Below are 22,633 nucleotides of genomic sequence, written 5' to 3' on the forward strand. Positions count from 1 at the left end.
GAGTGGGGGATCCAGGAGGCTGAGATTAGCCTGTTGGCCTTGGACAGAAGCTCCAGGACAGAAGGGGGGGGGGTGGGCTGACCACCCAGACCCCCTCTGGGCCCAGGCCCCATGCCCCGAGGAGGGGCAGCCTGAAGCCCGTCAGAGCCTCCTGCCAGACTGTCTGCCTACCCTTCTGACTGTGGCTGCTTGGCATGGCCAGCAACAGCAGCTCCTGCCCAACACCTGGGGGAGGGCACCTCAATGGGTACCCGGTGCCCCCCTACGCCTTCTTCTTCCCGCCAATGCTGGGTGGACTTTCTCCGCCAGGCGCCCTGACCACTCTCCAGCACCAGCTTCCAGTCAGCGGCTATAGCACACCATCCCCAGCCAGTAAGTGGGGTGGTGGGAGGCTTGGTGGGAGGGGGCTGTGGAGATCGGCAGGCCTCAGGGCTTGGCCTCCAGGCACATCTGTTCTGCGCGTCTTCTCTAGATGAGGGGGACCACCGTTCTGTGTGTGGAGGGGTGTGTGTGGCTCCAGGCTGGTAACAGTGGTTGTTTGATGTTGGGGGCGGCTGAGGGAGAGATGCAACCGTGCCGTTCCCCGGGGCTCCTGGCGCCCTCTCCTGTGCTGTGCTCTTGAGGGCCTTATAAATAGCTCCAAGGACTGGACACAGAGGCCGGAGGCTGGTAAACACACCTCTTGACATTTGGTGGAAATGGCAACTCTCCTGAGAGTGGCACCCCACCTCCATCCCACCCCTCTGAGGAAAGAGCTTGAGGGCGCAGACTGCCCTGGAGGCTGACGAGCCCCCCCACCTCTCCCCTCCCTGCCAGCTCCGCCCACGGTTGCCTGGTGGCCAGGGCCAGTGTCCCAGGAGGGGGCGCCCAGCCTGGACTCTGGCTGCGCACGCATGCATGGTCTTGGCAGGGCCTGTGTTTTCTCTGTGACTCCACCCTCTGCCACAGGGGTCGCCTGTTGGCTGGACAGGGGTCTCCGTACCCTTCCCCGGCTGGCCGAGCCAGGTAGTGGGAGGTGGCAGCAGCTATGGCCAGCTGGCGGAGTCCAGGCCTCGGGCCTGCCAGGCCGCTTACAGTAACTCTGGCCCCCAGGGCCCAGCTGGGCACCAGGCCAGGGCTCGGGGAGGAGGGAGCAGGGGCCTGGCCTGGGGCGGGAGGGGTTGGAAGCAGCAGAATGGGCCATGGACGGTTGGCTGGTCGGTCAGCTGCTGACCTGGGAAACGTGTCCCACCTCTCCTGGTGGGCGGGGACTGAACACCCTGCCCCGGGCACCCACTACCCCTCCCACAGCCCCTGGCAGGCTGCCTGGCACCACTGCCCTGTGCGCCCGGCTGGGCTGGGTCAGTGCCCCCTTCTCAGTGTGGGGGCAGCACACTCTCGCCGGAGCCAGGGAGTCTCTTTGTCCCTGGGGCAGGCCCTGGCCGGGCGCCTCGCTGCCCGCACTGGCCGTCTGCCCACCGCCACCACCGCTTCCTGGACCTCCTCCTCTGGCTCCGCCATGGCCCCTCCCTCCCAGGCCCCACCGGCTGCTGGAGCAGGGGCTCCGTGTCTGTTCCTACAGGCTCCCCCTCTTTCTGGCCTGGGACCAGAGGGCAGGCAGATACTCCCTCAGTTTCCACTGCAATGCCATTCATTCTCTACCTTCTGTTTCCTCCCTCTCTTCTGTCCTCATACGGCAGTGGCAGGTGGCACAGTGACCCGGAGTTGGGGGAACTCCGAGTTTGGCCTAGTCTTCCAGTCCATGCTAGGTGGCCAGGGAGGCCAGTCTCTGGGTTCAGGGTTGCTGGGGAATGGAATTGGGGTTGTGGGCACGTCTGTGGTTCCTTTTGTCTACAGACACTGGAATTCGTATTCTTGGCTGGAGTAACTGGAGTGTCTCCTTCCTGCCAGGGTGGGATTTTTAGGGAGGGAGACGTGGGGGGCTTGCAACCTGGTACCTGTGGATAACTTGTCCTTCCCCAGGTGATGGGAACAAAGCCCCAGACGCTGCTCAGAGTTGGAGGTGGACTGGGTTCTTGCCCATCCTGTGTCAGACGAGCAAAGAGCAAATGCTATGTCCTCTGAATGTTGCAAGCTTCTTCCCCTTTCTTAGAGGTGGGTGGGGAGGGCTTCCGGGTCCCCCACTTCCCACCCTGGTAACATTCTCCCCCCCCCAGGGTGGGGTGCCCACATTTTGGGCAAGTGGAGCCTTCTCTGGCTTTCCCCACCCAGGTTAGGCAATGCTCCTTTCCTGCCCCCTCCCTCTGTGAGCCTGTGGGTTTCCCTACCCTTCCCCTCTTCCTACCTAGAGAAGTAAACAACAACTTCTCTTCCTACCTAGACCCCCAGCTTCTGAGCTTCTCCCTGCCATTCTCCTACTCTGGGACCAGGGGTGTAGCCATGGGCTTCAGGGAGCCAGGCATCTCCCCTCCTTCTGTGCAGGGCTGGGTGGCCTGGTGACCCAAGCTCCTCAGCCCTGGGTAGTGAAGCATGACAGATCAAAATTCATATGTGTTAGAGATGGAGGCAGCCTCATTTCTCTGCTCTCCCTGCCATGAGGCTGGTGCCAGGGGTCAGGCAGTTCCTAGGAGAGGTAGACATTGGTGGCCCCCATTCCTGCAGAGAGCAATGGTCACCTTTTTTTGTAGGAAGCCTCAAATGGGAGGCTCTTTACTCCCATTTCCCACCAACAAAGGTGTTTGCATAGTGCCCCTCCCTTTCCCATCCCTCTTCCCATGTAATGTGGAGGCCGGACCTTGGGTGTCTTGGGTGTATCCTTCAGAGACCCAGTGGCCTGTGGAATGACAGGTCTGGGTCACTGTTGGGGAAGGGGTATTTCTCTTACTCTGGTCAGGGAGTCAGAGTAAGAGGCCCCAGAGATGGGACAGGATTCCCTCCCCACCTCCCCAGAGCCCCTGGGGCTTGATCTCTGAGGACTGGTATTTACTATGGAGGGTTGAGATTCTGTGTGCATTGTGGGGAGGGTCAGGGTTGTGTGTGTTTTAGGGGTGGGGGTGTCAAGGCTGAGTGTGTGTTGGGAAGGGGGTTAATGGCTTGTGTGTATGGGGTGAGAAGGTCAGAGCTGAGCGTGTCTTGGGAGAATCAAATCCACAGCTGGGGAGGGGGGGCGGTCCGTCTGTATGTGTGCTGGAGGAGGCGGTGACTTAGGGCATAGAGTGTTTAAAGGAGAGGTCTGCGGATTGTGCTGTGTGTCTCGGGAGGTCAGGGTCTCTTCTTATCGCCAGTTTAGGCTGGGGGTGGTGGTGTGGGGAGTGGGGAACACCAACCTGCCCGTGTTGTTGCTCACTGTAGGAATCCGTGTGGGCTACCTGCTGTAGTGGAGCCTGAGTTCTGGCTTTGCCACTTAACTACATGTGGTAACCTCTCTGAGCACGTTTCCTGGTCTGTAAAACAGGGATATTACCAGAACCTCCCTCAAAGGCTGAGATTAGGCAAGATCACCGACGTAATGTTCTCAGCTCTGCGTCTGCTTGTGGCATCCTGTCGTCTGCATCCTTGCTGTCTCCTGCGTGGTACCGTTACCACGGTGAAAAGGGGACCCAGGTCCCTTCTAGGTGGAGGAGTTGGAGAGAACTGGATGCTGACATGTGTGGAGCACGTACTATGTGCCCCAGATTATCTCTGTGGTGCTGGGAGAGGGTTATTATCCCCATTTGTATTTGAGGAACTGGTGTGGGTGGAGGTTAAGTGATTGGGTTAAGTGAGCGGTAAAGCTGACCTATTTTCCACCATCCAGATAGGCAGCTGCAGGAGGGTATGGTGGTGGGCACTCCTGGGTTGGGGGAGCCTTTGGGGGGGAGGGGTCTGTCAGGGCCAATGATGAAACCTCCTCTCCTATGGCTGAGTCCCACTTCTGCCCAGGAACCTCCTGCTTTCCCCCAGTAGGGGGCGTCAGGGAAGGCAGCCAAGCCACACCCCCTCTTCTGTGTTTTGGATCCTGAAGGCTGGAGGCAAAGAGCCCTAAGAGGCCTGGGCCAGATCTCCATCCTGTCCTGGAAACTGTGGATACAATCTGTTCACACCCATCCCCACCCCCGAATCTGCCCGCTGCAGCCCAGGGGAGTTTGCAGAGCTCAGTAGGCAATCCTCCCGTCCCCCTCCAGACAGACATTGTAGGAACAGAGTGTAAAAGCCACAGTTGTTATTCTTATTTTGTTTCAATTTGTGGGGTGGGGGCAGGGAAGTTGGAAGCAATCAGTAGAGGAGCTAGAGATGGGAACCCCAAAAGACTGGCTCCAGACTTTTCCTTTCTGTCCACATATTCCTAGTGTGTGTGCCTGGAGACTGGGGAGACCAAGGAGGGAGTGAGCCCCTCTTCCTTTCTTCTGCCACTCCCTTCCTTTAGTCTCTTCTTCCCACCCTCCCTTCCGTCCACTCTTTCCTTGGACAATAAGAGAGACAGCCCAGGGAGAGAGGGTATTGCTAGCAGTGCCTTTCCAGAGGTCCAAAATGCAGAGTCAGCCAAAGATTGTTGGATGGGATTTTGAGTGAAAATGGGGCCCCTCACCTTTTATCTGGTAGCGGTGATAATGCATGAGCTCCCTCAGGAAGGACTCAGGGAAGGAAGCCTGTCTTCCTCTTGGGCTGGCAGGACCTGAGACATTGGGTCCACCCCATGCCAAGGGCCATGTGCCCACAGGGATGTGCCAGTGCAGGCTATGACTACCCTTTAGGGGGTAGCATCTGTAGAAAGAGGAAGTGTTTCCCTTCTCCAGATCACTTTGGGGCAGTGCCCACGTGGCCTCCTCCTCCTCCTCCTCTATGGAGTCAGGCACAGCCAGTGGAGCTGGGTGTCCCAGGGTAGACTGGTTAGATCAGCCCTGGCTAGATCAGATATAGAGGCTCTCCCCTCCCCATTTTGACTTCTGGGTTACTGAGAACCTCAAGCAGCCCACAGACCAAGGCACCATGGGCAGAAATCTTAAAAAAGACTGCTCTTCCTATGCAGCCTAGGGCAGGTCACCTATCCTCTCTCTGAGTCTGTATCCTCTTCAAAGCAAGACCCTTAATGCGTTCCTGGCTGGGTGAGTTGCTATGAGGCCACAGTGACCTGCTGACTGTTGAGCCTGGGTGAGCTTCAAGTGTCTTGCAAGGGCAGTGATGATGAGGTGGGTGGAGTTGGGCCCTCGTCTTGGGGGATGACCACCCTATACTGGGACCCCATGTCTGGGTCCAGGCCTCATGATTTTCTGTTTGTGATCCCCTCCAGATGGGGTTGGGGACAGGAGGGGGCCTGGAACAAGTGGGGGCTAGTTCAGTTCAGCCCATACCTGCTGAGGGCCTGCTAAACACACAGTCCTGGAGGAGCTGTGGGGAATGTCACAGAGAAGCAGCAGAGGAGGCCTGGACCTCAGGCCTGCAGGTAGCTGTGGCTGGAGCCCTCCCTTGGCCACCAGAACCTTCCTTTTTCCCTCTTCTCCCTGTGCCTCAGGAAACTGTGTTCTTCTCTGACATGCCTCATGACCTTGCTGCCGCCCAGAACAGGTATCTCACCTGGACTTTTCCCTTTCTCCAGCTCCAGCAATCCTACCATCCTTTAAGGAACATCCTGAATCCAGAAACCCTCACATCCTCTTCCTAGAAACCTTCACAGATGTTTCCCATTCCACACTACACTCTCCCACCTTTGAAACCTGTGTGTCATTTTTTTCTCTTGTAACACTCATCCTTCTACCATGAAGTGACTTCTTCCTGCCTAGTTCCTGCCGTGAGCTGTAATCATTTGGGAGATCTTTTCCCAGTTACCAGGTCTTTGATGGCAGAGACAGTCTCAGATCCCTTAGTAGCTCGCAGCAGTGAACACAGAGCCTAGCACATAACTGATGCCCAGGAGCTATCTCGTTTGGGAGGAAAGATCCCAAAGGCTGTGGAAGCAGTCTGCCCTCTTCCCTGTCACTCAACCACTGCCAAGGCTTGCATATGTGCCCCAGACCCCAGCATTCCACCTGCAGCCCAGACTTCACTTAGGTGGGACCTCACTTTGGAGCCCACAGCCACCTGTCCGCCAGACCAGTAGATGTCTGTACTGGGCAGTCTTGGGAACTTTGCTGTTGCAAAGCCACACACCAGAGTGCTCTTGGCTACCCTCCCCCTGTCCTTTTATGCTGCCTGGACTGTTGTAGCAGCTACTAACCGGTCTCTCTTGCCCCCCTACGGTCCATTCTTCACACAGCTGCTAGAAAGATCTTACAACACTGTAAATCAGATCTTGGTTCTCCTCTGTTTGGGAAGCTTTCTGTGGCTTCTCCTGGCATTTAAGATAAAATCCAAAAGTCATACTGAAGCCAACAGGCCCACCTGGTCTGGCCTCCACCCACCTCTCCAGCCTGGTCTTGTGGCTGTTTTCCTCTTGAATTTTACGCTGCCTCTACCCTAGTCCTCTGTCAGTACCTTGAATGAACTCACCAACATCTCTAACCCCAGGACCTTTGCACAGGCTCCTTCCTTTACTAGGACCGCATTCCTTCCTACTCTTTGCCTGATTAACTTACAAACTTCTACTTCTTTAGGTCTCTGCCTTGAGGTCCTCCCTGACTCTTCAACCTAAATTAGGTACCTACAGTATTAATTCTCCTTCAAAGCATACTATAGTTGTTTCCAAATACCAATTATCTGTGTGCAATTACATTATATATATATATATATATATATATATATATATATATATATATATATAATGTAATTATTTGCTTAATGGCTGTTGCTCCTTAAGGTCTGCTAGAACAGATTCACCAGAGTATCTATATAGGAGGTGCTCAGAAAATACCTTTTCTTGAATCAGCCTGGCATGATGGGAATATGGGCTTTGGCAGTAGAAAGTTCAAATACCCTAGCTTTATTAGCAGTGTGAACTTGGGACAACCCACCTAGCCTTGCTGAGACCACAGTTTCTTTATATGTAAAATAGGAATAATGCCCCCTTATCTCTTGGAGTTGCTGTGAGGATTTAATGACCAGATTAAGAACCTGACTTCTAGAAGAATGTCCTTGGGAAGCATGTCAGTTCCCATCCTTTTTTAGAATGAGGGAGTTCTGCTGCAGGGTTAGTGGGAGTTAACAGGATACCCTCTCCTCTAGGGGCATCTCCCTCCTTCACGTACCTACCCAACCTAGACCTTTCTTCCACTGAAACTGGCATCCCGAGGGCTTCCGGGAGGAAGTGGTCAGCTGGAAGGCACCAGCCCCTCCTCTTATCTCTCCGGGGCTGGATTGCGCGGTGGGGGGCCAATCCTGGTTCCGCCGCTGGGAGACACCTTGGGCGGGGCTTTGCTCGCCGGAAGCACGCAGAGCGTGGGGAGGAGAGCCCCTTCTGCAAGCGTTTATGCCAAAGCCGACGCGCTGCCGCGTCGGGTTCCGGCGGACGGGCGGCCGGAGTCACACATGATGTCACAGACAATGACACAAGCCGGGTGTCTCATCCCGACACTACGCCTGAGCTGCACAATGTCACACCCGGGACACTCGGCACACGCTGCACGTTGCATTCGTGGCGCTAACGCTTGGCCACGCGCGCCCTGGTCCCTCGCCTCCTGTGGCCACTCTCCGCGGCTCCAGGGACGCTGGCCTGGCCTGAGGGGGCCGGGGGCCGGTGGGCGAGCCCCGCGAGCGGGCTGGCAAGCGGGTGATGTCACGGGCAGCGGTGGGTGGGTCACCCGGAGGTGAGGCGCCGCCAGGCGAGTTCAGCGAGAGTTCAGCCGCATTACATTAGGCAAATGAGGCCCGGGCTGGGTGGGGGGTGTGTTAGGGGAAGGACACCGGGACCACCCCCCTCCTCCCCGCCCCGTCACCTCTCCCCTTCCAGCGCCGGGCCGGGGACTGACCGAATCACTGGGAGGCCGGGAGCCGGAACTGGGATGGGGTAGACTGGCGCCCCTCTTCCGTTCCTGCCTCAGCGCCAGCCCCCACCTCTCCGCGTACCCTGCCTCCGTCCGTCCTCAGCGTACTCCTCTGTAGCCTTTCCCCATTCCGTCCCCGCTTCTCTCCTCCCCCTTCCCAGGCTCCCCCCACTCGCCCGCCACAGCCCGCCTCTCCCTGTCAATTCCCTGCGCTTCGCCCGCCGGACCCGCCGGGCAAGGGTTAAGTCAGGGGCGGTGCCTGGACGGGACGGGGCGGAGGAAAGGGGGTGGGACCGCCGGGGAGGGGGCGCGCAGGCTCCGGGCAGGGGGCAGCGGCGAGCACCTCCGAGACCGAGCGTCGGCCGGCGGCCCCGGGCCTGGCGGAGGCGGAGCCGCGCGGGGTCCCCACCCCCACCCGGAATCCTCGTCCCGGAGAAGCCCCGGGAGCCCCGGGGAGGAGGAAGTGCCCGGCGTCCCCCCGCCCCCACCCCCCCGTGCCCCGCGCCGATCCCGCCCCCGGCCGGAGCACTTGGGGAGCCGCGGGACTCTGCCTAGGACAGCATGCGACTCGAGACGGGAGCCCCCTCGAGGTGGAGCCGCTGAGTTCCTGGGCCTCCGCCGGGCGTTCCCGGGGGGAGCCAAGGGACACCCCCCTCGGCCCCCGCACACAACTTCCCCGCTGTTCACCTGGGACTGGTGGAGCCGCCAGCCGACTTAGACGCAGGACTTCGGGCGACGGGCGGCCCCCGGCCCGGGTCGCCAGTCGGGGCGAGGGGGACGTGCCCCTCGCCCCCAGCTGCTCTCCGAGGATGGCGTCGCCGGCTGAGTGAGAGAGGCGGCGCGCAGGACTTCCCCGCCCGGACCTCTTGTCTTCGCGGGGAAGATGTACGAGAGTGTGGAAGTGGGGGGGCTCACCCCCACCCCCAATCCCTTCCTGGTGGTGGATTTTTATAACCAGAACCGGGCCTGTTTGCTCCCGGAGAAAGGGCTCCCCGCCCCTGGTCCCTACTCCACCCCGCTCCGGACTCCGCTTTGGAATGGCTCAAACCACTGTAGGTACCGGCCTCCCCTCTCCTATTGTAGGAGCTGGGGCTGGGGGTGGGTGGTGGAGCTTCCACTCCCACTGGGGATGCGGGCCTGGGGCGCGGTGGGGGTCTTGTCTCTACTTTCCCGTCTCTATTGCTGAAACTCGGGTGCCCTTGCTGGACAATTGGACCCTCCCAAGTAACCCCTGGGTGCTCTTTCTGTTACATTAGGGCTGAGGAACTTTAGAGGTTCCTCCCTTCGGGAAGCATTCGTTCATCTGTTCTGCTACTTCTTGCAGGGGAAGTGAAGCCCTTTGCCTCCACTTTGTATCTTCTTGCTAGGAATCCAGTAGCTTCACGGCAGAGTGGTCCTTTTTCCCACCCTGGAGGGTGGGGTAAAGGTCCTATCTGTGGGCTTATCTGCTCCAGGAGGAGGGGCCTCCTTCCCAGGTCCCACCCGTCAAAGCCTGGGGGAGAGCCCCCTCCTGTGCTACAGCTGCTGCCCCCAGCCCTTGCCCTTGTGTCATTAGAGTCCCTGTCCGGGGAGCGCTTAGTGTCTTTGGTGTTGGCAGTGGGGTGTGGCAGGAAGGGGCAACTTCACTGACACCCGTCTGCCATCCTAACCAACTCTTTACACTGGGGAGGGCACCTGTCCATATGAGGGTTGTCCTGTCCCTGGACACTTGGCTGGCATCTTTGAGGTTTCTGTCTCAGGAATGGCAGGGAGAGGCTGCTCTGGTGGAAAGAATCCCTCCCTACTAATCCTAAGCTGGTTTGTTTTCTGGGAATGAGTTTGTTTTTTGTGGGTTTGGGGCTGCTCTGGAAATGAGGGATGCATTCCCTGCCAACCCAGCTGTGTCCTTTTGTTACCCTGTTTTCACTTAGTGATAGGAGCAGGGAACTGGGCTGACCCTAAGAGGGGTGCTGAACCCTGGAGCCCTGCAGCCAGCTCACCTTCCCGCTGTCCTCCGTCTGGGTTCAGGCTCTTCTGGAAGGGAGGGGCTCTGTGCACCCTCGAGAGCTAGCGCCTGGGGTGCACACCTGGGCGTGTTCCTACCCAGCTGTGAGGTAGTGTACCTGGGCGGGAGGGAGCCGGTGCTAGAGGGCTATTGTTACCTGGCTCGGGTTTCTTCCCTTTCCCAGCTCGGGGCTCAACTCTTCCCCGGAGCTTCTCCCACCCTCCCGACTGGCTGCCTCCCTGCTGCCTGCCTGGGAGGAGGGGTGGAGTGGGTCTCTAGGGGCCCAGCAGATTGGAGAAGGTTGAAGGGCAGCCCCCAGCCCCTTTGCTCTAGGAAGAGAGACCTGAAGTGAAGAGACACCGCACCTGTACCCCTCCCAGAGCCACCTCGCCTGCAGCTTTTCCTATTGTCCTGCCCCTTGACCTTTGCCTCTGGGGCTGAGTGGCTGGGAGGCTGCAGGCTGCCTACCCTGGGAGGGAGGGGGTGTGTGAGTGGGCCGACTTTGGCCAAAGGGGATTGGTAAGAGGTGCCACACTAAGACCCTTTTCCCCACTTTTCACAGCTGGAGGAAGGTGTTCCTCCGCAGTGGGATAATTGGGGCACGGCTGCTGTGGTCACCCCCTCCACCACCTTGGCCACCTGTGCCAGAAGACTAGGGGGAAGCTGGGATCAGAGACCTTGGGCTCCAACCCCATCTCTTCCTTTACCCCACGGGAGCAGCTCAGCTCTCCCTGGCCCCAAACTGGTTGGGGAGGAGGAGCATGGGGTCCCAACAGGCCTTGAGTTTGGTGAGGCTCGGGATAGGGAAGTGGAGAGCTGTTTCCCACACCCTGTCGGGTTAGGTAGAGCTAGAGATCTGGGTTTCCCTGTTCCCAGGGTTCCTTTGTAGGCGTGTGTATGCGTCCTCAGTGGGGGTACCAGCAGGCTCAGCCCCAAAGCTGTGGGCTGGGAGTTGTTCTGAGGTGCAGGAAAGACCTGAAGGCTTCCGGTGGTGACTTGACCCTGCCCTACATGGGGTCACACCACTGTCTTGGGAGGAATATCTTGGTGTGTGTGGAGGTCCTATGGTGACAAGAGCCCTCCAGCCTGCTCACTGCCTCCTGCTACCTGCACGCAAGGTGGGAAGAGGGCAGCCTGGCTGTGGAAGGAGATCTTTCAATCCCGCAGGGCCCTGTGGGGACCTCGCCTCCATCCCCAGAGACCCTACTGGGGGGAGGGGCACTGGAGGACAAGGGGTACACGGGATGCGGCTCCCCATCTGTCCCCCACCAATCTCACCGCTCAAGCCTCCGCCCGCTCCCAGACGTCCAAGAATGTGAAGCACGTGGATGCCCGTGGTGGGGGGAGGGGGAGAGATGCTTATCGGGGTGCTGGGCTAGGGGCCTCCTTCCGCCCTACGCCCAGAGCCACCCCACCCTCCCCCGCGGGGAGGGAGGAGGGGGCAGTACAGGGGGGCCCTGTGCCCCCTCCCCAGCCCTCCCCAGGGGCAGCGAGGGGAGCTGCGGAGGAGCGGGCGCCAGCTGGATTGGGAGGGGAGCCGCTGGCCAGGGGCCCGGCTGATTTCCTGCTGATCTCCTCCAGGAAACCAGCCCCTTGTGCGAGCCTGCGAACGGCTCTGGGGCGTGGGGAATCCGGAGCGCTGTGCCTCTGCCTCCTGGCCCCTGCCCGCCAAGGGTGGGGGAGGGGCACCTGGCAGTTCTGGCGGGAGGGGACGCCTGGCTTCTGGGCCGGTTCCAGCCCTCCGAGGGGGCGCTCCCCCTCGGGGACTTGGAGCCGAGAAGGTGTGGTGCTCCTGCAGCCTTCTCCTTCAGGAAGAGGAGAGATTTGTGGGCTGGGGCCTCTTGGGAGCGAGGTGAGCAGGGAGGGGCCAGGCCCTGGCGGTCCTTCCCCCAAAGGTCCAGTGTGCAGACGTAAGGCTGACTCCTAACTCTTGCAGACGCCAGGAGGGTCCCAGAGTGCCGCCCCCCCACCCCCCACCCGCCAGGCCCAGCTTCTCTAGGCTGTTGGCCAGAGGCCAGGAGGTGGAGACTGGGCCAGGGCTCTGGGTTCAAAGGGCATGGTGCAAAACCTCCAAAGTGTTACCTGGGTGACAGGTGGGGATGTGCAGGGGGTGGGGGTGCAGAGCATGCTAGAGCCTCAGAGGCAGCCAGCCACAGTGGGGTGGGCTGCAGGGAGGCCTCACCCAGCCCAGACTGTAGCTCCCACCAAGGCTCACCTCTCCCATCCTGCCAAAAAAACGATTTTAAAAAGCACATGCTTTTAAGTTCTGTAAACACTCTCTGGACTTTGCCTTAGCTCCAAATTTCTATGGGCCTTTGCCCCTTTAGTCAGTCCCTGGCCTTAGAGCTGTCTGTCCCTCATCACGGTGTCCTGTGTGTCTCCCTATGCCCTCCCTTCCCTCTGCCCCACTCTGTACCCCAAAGCTCCATCTGTCCTTTCTTCTCCTCCTGTCTGGCCCATTTTAGAGGTGGGGCTTTGGGGAGGTGGGCCAGGGCAAAGGGTGGATGCGGAGGGGAGGGGAGGTTGGTGCCTTCATCCTCTGCTTATTGGAAAGCAAGCTGGGATTCTAGGCCATGGTCCCCCCCCCCACCCCCCTGCCCTTGTCACCCCCCCCCCCCCCACAACCAGTCTGGATTGTCTATTGTTACTCCTTTTACGTCTTGGAAAAAGTTAGCACAACAAAGAGCTTCTTTGTCACTCACCCCTCTGCCTCCTGGCCTCACCCAGGCCCCCCAACCCCCCCCCCCCCCCAGCAGCTGTTCTCAGGCCTCTCGCCTGTCTGATTTGCTTGTCTGGCCTCTGAGAGGGTGAGGTGGGGGGAAAACCAGGCCAGGGCAGCTCAGTGTTGGGGTGAGAAGCAGAGAGCCAGGGGAGGTCAGTGAACAGGCTGTGGACTGGTGGGGGTATGGGCATCCACTATTCCTTTGCTGCAGGCTGGTCTCTGGGCAGGGATGGGGCACGGGACCATGGCAGTGGTGGTCAACCAGGCTGACCAGGGAAGTGGTGCCCAGGCCCTGCAAAGAGCCAGGAAAGCCCTGCCAAGGTTGTTGGCCTGGTTCCCTGTCATCAGCCACCTGGCAGTCCCTGGTGTGTCTGCAGGTAAGGTGGGGGCGGTGGTCGTATGCAGCCAGCCCCCAGTGTCCGGCTACTGCTTTTCTCTGTGTCTGGACTTTGGGGTCCTGTGATTCATGGCCATAAGGTGCTTGGGTCAGGAGCTGCCCTGAGCTCCTTTGAATTCCAGAACCTTGCATGCTGGAGTTTGGGAGGAGACTAGGTAGGATTCTGGGGTGTGGGAGGAGGCCGGGATCTACCTGCTCAGGGAGGCATCCTTGCCCCTCCTTGGCCCTGGACAAGTAGATGTGGCAAAGGCCTCTGGGGGATGCCGGGTGGCACCTTGGGAATCTGGGATTGCCTCGGGTCACAGTTCTCATCCAGCATGATACACCCCCAGCTGCCCAGGCTTTGGGCACAGACAGCCCCCACCTAACCCAGCTCTGTTCTGCCTGGGGTGATGGGCAGGGGGCCAGGCACTCGGGAGGATTTGGTAGTGGTGCCCCTGTTGGCTGGGTCACCCCCCCGGCTGCCCTCTTGGGGCTGAATAACCGGAGAGGAGGAGGGTAGTAACCCGGACATAGTATTGAGGGCAGACAGACAGAGCATTGATAAGAACAGATCCCCTTTTGTCATGCTGCTTCCCCCCTAGATAGGGGGCACCTAGAGCAGTGGGCTTCCGGGGTCCAGAGGGAGTCTTCTCCCTGCCTCCGGGGGTCCCCCTGCTTATCTCAGGGGAATCCCCACCTGCTCTGCTCCAACATTGGCAAATCTTCTTTCCACACCCTGCCTTGGGTCCCTGGCCAGGGGATTGTTTAGGTGGAGGAGGGGCTGTGGCTGCTGGCTGAGGGGTGGAGAGGGGGGAACGGAAGCAGAGGGGGTGGGGGAGTGGCCGCTTTGAATATCCTGTTGACCCCAGTTTCCTCTGCCCCCAGCTTGTGTCCTCTTCCTTCCCTCCTCATCAGGCCTTAACTCCTTCCTAACTTGGGGGAGATGGGGCCAGGGCTTGAGAGCCAGGCTGACTCCTGTCCCCAACCCCCAAGTGTGGCTATGTCTACATACAAATCTGATGGTTTATCCTCTGATCTTTCTGGTTTTGGAAGGCGGGGTGCTGGGGGAGTAGGCAGGAGTGATGGGGTGCTGGAAGCTTCATTGGCAACCTCATTCTCCACGTCTGCCTGTGAAGTCCCAGTTTTCCTGAGACTGTCCCTGCCTTAGAGTGAGAGCCCAGGGAGCAGTGGTGAGGGCTGGGAGAGGCAGGGTGGGTACGGTATTAGGGATGGTGACCTGGGTCTCTAACTGCTCCTCCCCTCTTCTCTCTCTAGCCATTGAGACCCAGAGCAGCAGTTCCGAAGAGATAGTGCCCAGTCCTCCCTCGCCACCCCCCCTCCCCCGCATCTACAAGCCTTGCTTTGTCTGTCAAGACAAATCCTCAGGCTACCACTATGGGGTCAGCGCCTGTGAGGGCTGCAAGGTGAGTTGAGGGGGTCACTGGGAAGGACAGTCCTGATTAGATAAATGGGATGTCCCCACTGCCTCGTCCTGGAGTATGCTGGGGGTGGGGGGCTGGGGGGGGGGGATGTCTCTGAAACTGCTGCCCTTGCTTCCTTCTGTGCAGAAGGTGGCAGATCCTTGGAGGAGAGGGAGACTGCATTAGAACCTTCCTGTAGATGATCAGGAACCCCCAAACCAGAGGTCCCCCCTCTGCCTGAGCCCCTCTCCTTGTCTCCATCCTCTAGCTGCCAGGGTGTGCACTCCCTTTGCTGCCACCCAGGTTGCCATAGTGAGCTGGCTGCCAACTGGGTCTTGGCTGGAAACCCAGGAGGCCTGCCCCCAGTGGCCCTGCCTGAACCTCACCATGGCAGCCTGGCGGGAGGCAGGTAAGAGCAGGCGCCCTGCCTTGGGTGCCCAGGCTGTGGGCTCCCCGGGGTCTGACTGGATTTCCCCGTGCCCACGGTAGGCTCCAGAGTGCAGATGAGGCTGCCACCTTCCCAGCAGCTGTGGGTGTGGCTTCTTCCCCTCTCCCTTGTGCCTGAGCCTCTGTATTGGTTCCTTCCCCAGAGATTGGGGCTCAGAAGCTGCACGGCTTGAGGCTGCCCCTCGGCGTGGAGTGGCTATCCCCAGGGGCGGGGCGAAGACAAGGGCAAAGCACAAGGCTTCGGATGTGTGTGTCCGCCTGTCCTGTCTGGTTGTTCCTAGTTTGTCCCTGGGTGATTGTCTCTGGTCAGCCTGTGTGTGCAGCCTCTGACCAGCCCAGGTCTGCCTGTGACCATGGACATCTGCCTGGTCGGTGACCATGTGTCTCGCTGCCTTACTCCCGATCACGTGTGCATCTCCACCTCTCTGGCTAGCCTGCGTATGTCCCTCTATGGCCTCTTTCTCCTGTGCTCTGAGCCTGGGGCTGTGGATTCCAGAGCTCTGCTTCTCTCCCATCTAGTTCTCTCTGCCCCTTTTCTTGACTCACTAGCAGCCCTGAGATCCTTCTCCCTGGGAGGGAGAAAGCCAGGCATGTGGGTATGGGTTGTGGGAAGACTGCTGCCCACCTGCAGCATTAAGGCGGGCACTGGGATTCTTCTGGGGGTGTCTTTGTGGGACTATTTTCTTCACCTCGTCGGGCTTAGGGCAGCAGCGGCATGGCTCTCCACCCTCCAGGCCGAGGCTGCAGGCCCGCCACGCTCCCACCGTGGGTGCGGCTGACCTGACTCCTTTTCCTCCATACCCAGGGCTTCTTCCGACGCAGCATCCAGAAGAACATGGTGTACACGTGTCACCGGGACAAGAACTGCATCATCAACAAGGTGACCCGGAACCGTTGCCAGTACTGCCGGCTGCAGAAGTGCTTTGAAGTGGGCATGTCCAAGGAGTGTGAGTGCCACAGTGCCAGGAGCCGGTTCTGCATTAGGCAGGGCCCGACGTGCTCCTAAAAGGCCATGGGAGTCGGGGCGGGTGGATAATGTGTGTGTGGACCAGAGCTCGTGTGCCCGTGGTGCAGTGTGCGGGCTCATGGTTGAGGACAGTTTGTGTACAGCTGCAAGGACCTGTCCGTCTGTCTGCACCTCTAGCCCGCTGTGTGTCTGTGTGTGGGCAGCCATTCCGTTTGCATGCAATTGGCTGTGTGTGCTCGCACACGCGTGCATGTGTGTCTGCTTCCAGGCCCCGCTGCGCTTTGGGGCGGGGCTCAGGCACACCTGAGGCCCTCTGGATTGTGCACCTTAGGGGAGGGCTTGCACAGAGGGGTGCTGGCTGGTATTTGTGTGTTGTTGGGGGTGTGTGTGGCTGGCACAGGGATTTAAAAGCCATTGTCTGGTGAAGCCTGGGACCTGGAGTTGGAAGAGAGAACTGGGACTTCTCAGGTCCCAGAGGAATGGGGGTTTCCAGTTTGGGCTCAGCTGAGGCCTGATGGAGGGAGGGAAGGAGGGAGGGCTGGACAGGGAGACCCTCTTGTGTTGAATCATGGGTGTTGCCGTGGTGACCGGTGATTGATGATGTCAGAGATAAATGACGCTGACAGACGCCTCCTTGTCTGCGTGGCCGTTGCCATGGAGCCAGAGCCTTGGGGGATGGGGTGGGGGAGGGGGGCTGCGGGGACCCCCTAGCCCTTTGTGGGGAGGGCAGTGGAAGAGGGAAGTGGGGAGGGAATGTGGGGGGGGGACACAAGGAGCCCCAGAGAGGAGCAGAGGGGCCCTGCAGCAGCCTGCCACCTCCTGCCTTGGGAGGCAAGGGACGCGTGGTCTGGCACCCAGGAAGCGGTGGCTTTACGCTGTAGAGGGGGTGACAGCCCGGGACCCTTCCCTTCAGGGCCCAGCGCCGCCACCTCCCACTGCTTCTGCCGCCTTCCACTCCCAGAGCTTTTCAGCGTAGAAGGACCAGGGTGGGGACCCCCTCTCCCTCCCATCACCAACTCCCCCTTTCCCTCCCTCCTCCTCTCCGGCTGCTCTGTGCCCCGGAGCTGAGCAGCTGCCATTTCAATAGAATTAAAGCTTCCGAATGATAAACGTCTTGTCACAGCTGCAATTTTCTCTTCCCAAATTATCCCCCCCCACTCTCCCTCTCCCTCTTCCCTCCTCTCCCTTGCACTTTATTGAATTTGCAGAATCGACATGAGTGATCTCCAAATTATGCCAGCTCCCCCCACCCCCACCCGCTGCCCCCTCCCTGGGCCCCCAACCCCCACCCCCCTCTCTTCCTCCAGCGTCAGCAGCCGCGCCACCACTGGCCCTGTGAGTGATTGTGTGTCTGGGATAATCGGCTGGTAACGACCCCATCGCTTCTTTAAAGCCGAGTGGTGTGTGCGGCTCAGCGCCCCTGGTGATTTGTCAGCTCCCCCGGCTAATGGGCCGAGAGATTCTCCCGCCGGGCCCCCACTTTCAGGCTGGGGAGCTGCTCGGAGCCAGTCCCTGGGACCCCCAGGGAGACTGCTGGCAGGGGGGCTGGGGGCCGTGGAGGCAGGAACCAGTCCTTCCTGGAAGCAGAGGGAGTAGGGGGTGGGGGAGGCAGAGCACAGAGCTGGGACCCTCTGCACACTTGCTTTCAGCCCTGGACACCTGCACACTTGGAGTGTGGGCTGGTGTGGCTGTGTAGGAGTACAGGGGACACAGGCTGGCCAAGGGGTGTGTGCGCTGTGGTCACGTGCTGGGGCAGGACTTGGCGTGTGGGTCAGGTGGGTGTGGAGGGGTGGGCCGTGTGCTGACACCTTACCTGCCTGTGCACTCGTATGTGCGCATTCACACGTGCACTCCCGTGAGTGCGCTCCTGTGCGCCTGCGCCGGGCCTGGCTGGGTGACTTCCTTGGCAGCCAGTGGTTCTGTCTGGTGGGAGGAGCTCAGGCAGGAATGGGCCACTACCCGCACCTGCTGTAACCCCGGCCTCTGCCCTCCACAGCTGTGAGGAACGACAGAAACAAGAAGAAGAAGGAGGCGCCCAAGCCTGAGTGCTCGGAGAGCTACACGCTGACGCCCGAGGTTGGGGAGCTCATCGAGAAGGTGCGCAAAGCGCACCAGGAGACCTTCCCCGCCCTCTGCCAGCTGGGCAAATACACTACGGTATGGTTTCCCCCGGCCTGGCAGGGTGGGGTGCACCCAGTGCCATGGGGCCCATCTTGCCCCTCCTCACCCCTGCCTGGGCCTCCATGTCCTCCCTTCCCCTCTTCTCCTTCCTCCCGCTGCCTCCTGATTCCGGGGCTCTCAGGAAGTGAAGTGGGTGGAGGGCAGGCCTGTGGGGGCAGTGGAGCCAGGCAGAGAAGGGGTACATGAGGAGAAGGCCCTCACTGTCCCCCGTCCCTCCCAGAACAACAGCTCAGAGCAACGTGTCTCTCTGGACATTGACCTCTGGGACAAGTTCAGTGAACTCTCCACCAAGTGCATCATTAAGACTGTGGAGTTCGCCAAGCAACTGCCCGGCTTTACCACCCTCACCATTGCCGACCAGATCACCCTCCTCAAGGCTGCCTGCCTGGACATCCTGGTGAGGGTCTGCACCCTGCCCACCCGGGCACTGCCCCCGAGTCCTTGGAGAAGGTCCTGCCACTCAAATAACCACCCTCCCAAACACACATCTGGAATCCATCTATCCAAATGCCCACCACCCGGTGTCCACCCTTCCTTTCCCCCATGTGTCCACCTGTCCACTTAGCCACTCAGCATCTGGATGTGCCATGCTTCACCGATTCACCTAGACACGCATCCATCCACGCCCACCTGATCTTTCCACTGAACCTTTCACCCCACCACCCATCTGCCCATGTCTTCAGTCTAATAAAGTTTCACGTAGGACCCTGTGTGGCCAGGCCTTGAGCTGGGTTTCAGGAACAGAGGTGAACACAACACCAGCCCCTCTCTTGAGAACCTTCTGTGGGTGGAGGCAGCAGATATGTAAACAGAGGTTATAAAACCATGCTGAGTGCTGGCTGGAGATGGGGGAGGGCTGTCCCTTCCCTTTTGGGAGAGAGAGTCAGGGCTGCTGGGCCCCAGGGAAGGCGTCCAGAGGAGGGGGCATCTTGGGGTTGTGTAGAAGGGGCATGTGAGAGGGCCCTAACTTAGGAGCAGGGTATGAAAGGCCCAAGAGGGTGTGAGACCAGCTGGGTTCAGGAGACTACAGGGCATTTGGTGGGGCAGAGGGTGACTAGGCTGGAGGCAGGATGTGTGTGATGGGGACTGTCAAAGCCAAGGCTGAAAGAATTCTCCTCCTTGTCATCCCTGATGGGCTCTGCTCACCTGTCCCCTCTTGGCCACTTCCAGGGTAGGGGAACCTGGGAGGTGACAAGGCTTACAGCTTCCTGGTGGGGGTGGGGCAGGAGGAGCAGATTATGGCATCTCTGGGTAGTCTCCTGTCCCCGTGCCCCAGATTTAAGAGTTTCAAATCTGGATCGGGGTTTGGAATGGTTGGAGCTGATACACATTTATGGAATTCTGTTGTGTACCCAGTCCCAGGATCTGTAGACATAAACCTGCTATGGTCCTTGCCTCCTGAAAATTCTAGTTTCCCTCTAAATTCTCTTGTGGATGGAGATCAGCTGATCTAGATCTGCACTGTCTGTTACAGTAGCTGCTTGCTGTGTGTGGCTCTTTAAATTTAATTAAAATTAAACTTCGTTCAGTTCTTCAGTCTCACTAACCACATTTCAAGTGCCCAATGGCTACATTGTAGCTGGTGGCTACTACTTGCACAGTGCAGACCTAGGCCATTTCCATCATTGCAGAAGATTCTAGAAGGTTCTGTCCGACAGACAGTTTCGCCACCTGCCAGGTGGTCCTGTGGGGGATGCTGGTACTGGAAGTGCTGGAAGGATGGGTCAAGTCCCTGAACCTGTGCATCCTCTGTACCCAGATCCTGCGGATCTGCACGCGGTACACGCCCGAGCAGGACACAATGACCTTCTCAGATGGGCTGACCCTGAACCGGACCCAGATGCACAATGCCGGCTTCGGCCCCCTCACGGATCTGGTCTTCGCATTTGCCAACCAGCTGCTGCCCCTGGAGATGGATGATGCTGAGACTGGTCTTCTCAGTGCCATCTGTCTTATCTGTGGAGGTGGGCAGGGGGCCTGGGACTGCGGGGGTCAGGCCCAGGGTGGGTGGTGGGGCAGCCCCCGGAGTCTCTTCCCAGGGAGAAGCCTAGGGCCAGATCAGAAAGGGACCTTGGCCTCTGTCAGGCCCCTCTCAGAGGGGCAGACTGAGAACCCAGAGGGGCAGGATTTGGTCTGCGGTCACACAAGCAAGGGAGTGGCAGTGGAGACCTGAACTCTGGTTCTCACTCTTAGGGGGCTTAAGAGTGAAGGCTTGAAGGTCAGACCACCCAGGTTCAAATCCTGGCCAGCTTGTGACCTTGAGCAGTTGCTGAATTTCATTGAGCCCCCGTTTCTTTAAAATGGGGCAGTAATGGTCTCCACCTCATAAAGTTGACAGGGGGATTAAGAGAGTAATAAATAAGGCGCAGTGTGACTACAGTAAGGCCCAGTAAATGTTGGCTGGTGTTATTATTTTATTGTTAAGAGTTTTGACATGCTGTGCTGGTGTCCACAATGATGGGTGGGAGTGAGACCTACCTGGGCATCCTCCCTCTGCCTGAGGACGGCACCGCCCGTGTTCAGGGGACACATCCCTATAAATTGGGCTGTCAGAGGGGGCCCTGGACAAGCCCCACCTCAGTTCTTCTCGCATTTAAGAGCCTCTTGGAGCCTTTCTCACAGCCGCACAGGCTCCAGCCACTGCCCTTGTAGGGGAAGGTCCCAGGAGCAGAGACGCTTAGCCTGTGGCCTGGACAAGCGCGCCCTCCCGTGGCCAAGGCTGGGAGCGCGGCTGTGTTCCTTGCTTCTCCGGGGCAGCTGCTCAGGGGGCATCTGCTTCCTCAGACCGGCAGGACCTGGAGCAGCCAGACAGGGTGGACATGCTTCAGGAGCCGCTGCTGGAGGCGCTGAAGGTCTATGTGCGGAAACGGAGGCCCAGCCGCCCCCACATGTTCCCCAAGATGCTGATGAAGATCACGGACCTGCGAAGCATCAGTGCTAAGGGTGAGGCTCCCGCACCTGGAAGGATGCCTTGTGTGTCTGCCAGGGCTGGACCCCGACACCTGGCCCATGCCCAGAGTCCGGCCCCCCACGTGTGAGCCAACACGCCACGTCTTTGTGCCCAGGACGATGCCCCACTCCACTCACCTGGACTTCACCGTGCCCAGGTGACCTGCCTGTGAGCTCTAAGGTGGCAGCGTCACCTCTGCGTGGTGGTTGAGGGCATGGCTCTGCCTCCAGACCCTGTGGGTGTGTGTTCTTGAGCAGGTCACTTAACAGCTCTGAGCCTCAGTTTCCCTGGGGATAATTAATGATGGTGTTTACAGAGTTGTTTTGAGGTGTCAGTAGGAGAATTCGTAACACACAGCACCTAGGAAGGGGCCCAGTGTCCACCCCAGGCAGTCTGACCCTGGAGTTTGGAAACACTGCTGCCCCTAGACCTGGGGGCTTAGGAGAGCTGGCTTATGTCAAAGAGCTGAGCCCTGAGTTCGGTCCACACTGGATGCTGATACTGGTAGTACCAGTCCTCCCGCCCCTGCACCCTCCCTCCTGGAGCTTTGTGGGGCTGGGGGCGGGGGGCGGGGGGCCAGGGTGCTGACTCTGCTCCTCCTTTCCTGCAGGGGCTGAGCGGGTGATCACGCTGAAAATGGAGATCCCGGGCTCCATGCCACCTCTCATCCAGGAAATGCTAGAGAACTCCGAGGGCCTGGACACTCTGAGCGGACAGCCAGGGAGCGGGGGGCGGGATGGGGGCGGCCTGGCCCCCGCCCCCGGTAGCTGTAGCCCCAGCCTCAGCCCCAGCTCAAACAGAAGCAGCCCGGCCGCCCACTCCCCGTGACCGCCCGTGCCCCGTGGACACAGCCCTCACCCCACGCCCTGGCTTTTCTCTGCCTTTCTACCAACCATGCGACCCCCACCAGCCCTGCCCCCCACCTGTCCTCCCTTTCCTGGGGGACAGGAGGGAGGAGGCGGCGACTCTTCAGATGGAGGCCCAGGTGCAGATGGACTGCCTGCTCCTGCAGCCTGGGCTGATGTCAGGGGCAAGGTCATGAACTGAGTGAGGACCCCTGGTCCCGGGCCTCAGGATGGAGCCTGGGGGCCTGGTGTTCATCAAGACAGCCCTCTGCCCCCCTTGCCACATCTTCATCACCAGCAAACGCCAGGACCTGGCTCCCCCATACTCAGAACCCGCAAGCCATTGCCCCCCGGTCGGGAACCCCCCCCTGCCTAGGTTGGTGACAGAGGGGGTGGGCCAGGGGTGGGGGGTTCCCCCTGTACATACCCTGCCATACCAACCCCCAGGTATTAATTCTCGCTGGTTTTGTTTTTATTTTAAATTTTTTTTGGTTTTGATTTTTTTAATAAGAATTTTCATTTTAAGCACATTTATACTGAAGGAATCTGTGCTGTGTATTGGGGGGAGCTGGATCCAGAGCTGGAGGGGGGTGGGTCCTGGGAGAGGGGAGCGGCTCAGAAGGGGCTCCCACTCTCTCTCCATGTCCCTGCACCCCCTAGCCCTCCTCCCCAGCCATTTTCTCCTCAGTTTTCTCTTTAAAACTGTGAAGTACTAACTTTCCAAGATCTGCCCTCCCCTTCTCCCTCTGCCTAACCACTGGGCGTGGACCGTTTCCGGCAGCCCCTAGAAGGAGGGGGCTCACCAGGAGAGACAGGGCAGGGGCAAAGCAAGGGGGGGGGGGGTGGTCCTCAGAACATCCACGTGTGTGTGTCTCCACCCTGTGGCCTTGGCAGAGCTGCCT

General features: G+C 59.4%; 1 protein-coding gene across 4 annotated transcripts; it reads left to right on the forward strand.

Moving 5' to 3' along the window:
* Positions 1-165: 165 nt before the first annotated feature.
* RARA (retinoic acid receptor alpha) lies at positions 166-22,261 on the forward strand. 4 transcript variants are annotated; one of them, XM_040497443.1, is made up of 8 exons: positions 166-372; positions 14,196-14,344; positions 15,594-15,735; positions 17,752-17,912; positions 18,157-18,333; positions 19,696-19,900; positions 20,721-20,879; positions 21,497-22,261. In XM_040497443.1, the coding sequence occupies exons 1-8, from the start codon at positions 195-197 to the stop codon at positions 21,712-21,714; spliced, it is 1,389 nt and encodes a 462-aa protein (XP_040353377.1). In that variant the 5' UTR covers positions 166-194; the 3' UTR covers positions 21,715-22,261. The 4 variants fall into 4 exon arrangements, with proteins under 4 accessions (XP_040353377.1, XP_040353378.1, XP_040353380.1 ...); XM_040497444.1 differs by lacking the exon at positions 166-372 and adding an exon at positions 8,189-8,887; XM_040497446.1 differs by lacking the exon at positions 166-372 and adding an exon at positions 8,759-8,891.
* The last annotated feature ends 372 nt before the right edge of the window (positions 22,262-22,633 follow it).

Source organism: Herpailurus yagouaroundi, unplaced genomic scaffold (genome assembly GCF_014898765.1).
Source record: "Herpailurus yagouaroundi ecotype Mexico unplaced genomic scaffold, PumYag 189, whole genome shotgun sequence".
In the NCBI taxonomy this organism is placed as follows: domain Eukaryota; kingdom Metazoa; phylum Chordata; class Mammalia; order Carnivora; family Felidae; genus Herpailurus; species Herpailurus yagouaroundi.

What these genes read in the sequence shown, in the direction of transcription:
- RARA (XM_040497443.1), top strand. Translation starts at nt 195, where the DNA reads ATGGCCAGCAACAGCAGCTCCTGCCCAACACCTGGGGGAGGGCACCTC. An exon ending in GCGCCTGTGAGGGCTGCAAG is followed by an intron (nt 14,345 to 15,593) that starts GTGAGTTGAGGG and finishes CTCCATACCCAG; the next exon opens with GGCTTCTTCCGACGCAGCAT. An exon ending in AGCTGGGCAAATACACTACG is followed by an intron (nt 17,913 to 18,156) that starts GTATGGTTTCCC and finishes CGTCCCTCCCAG; the next exon opens with AACAACAGCTCAGAGCAACG.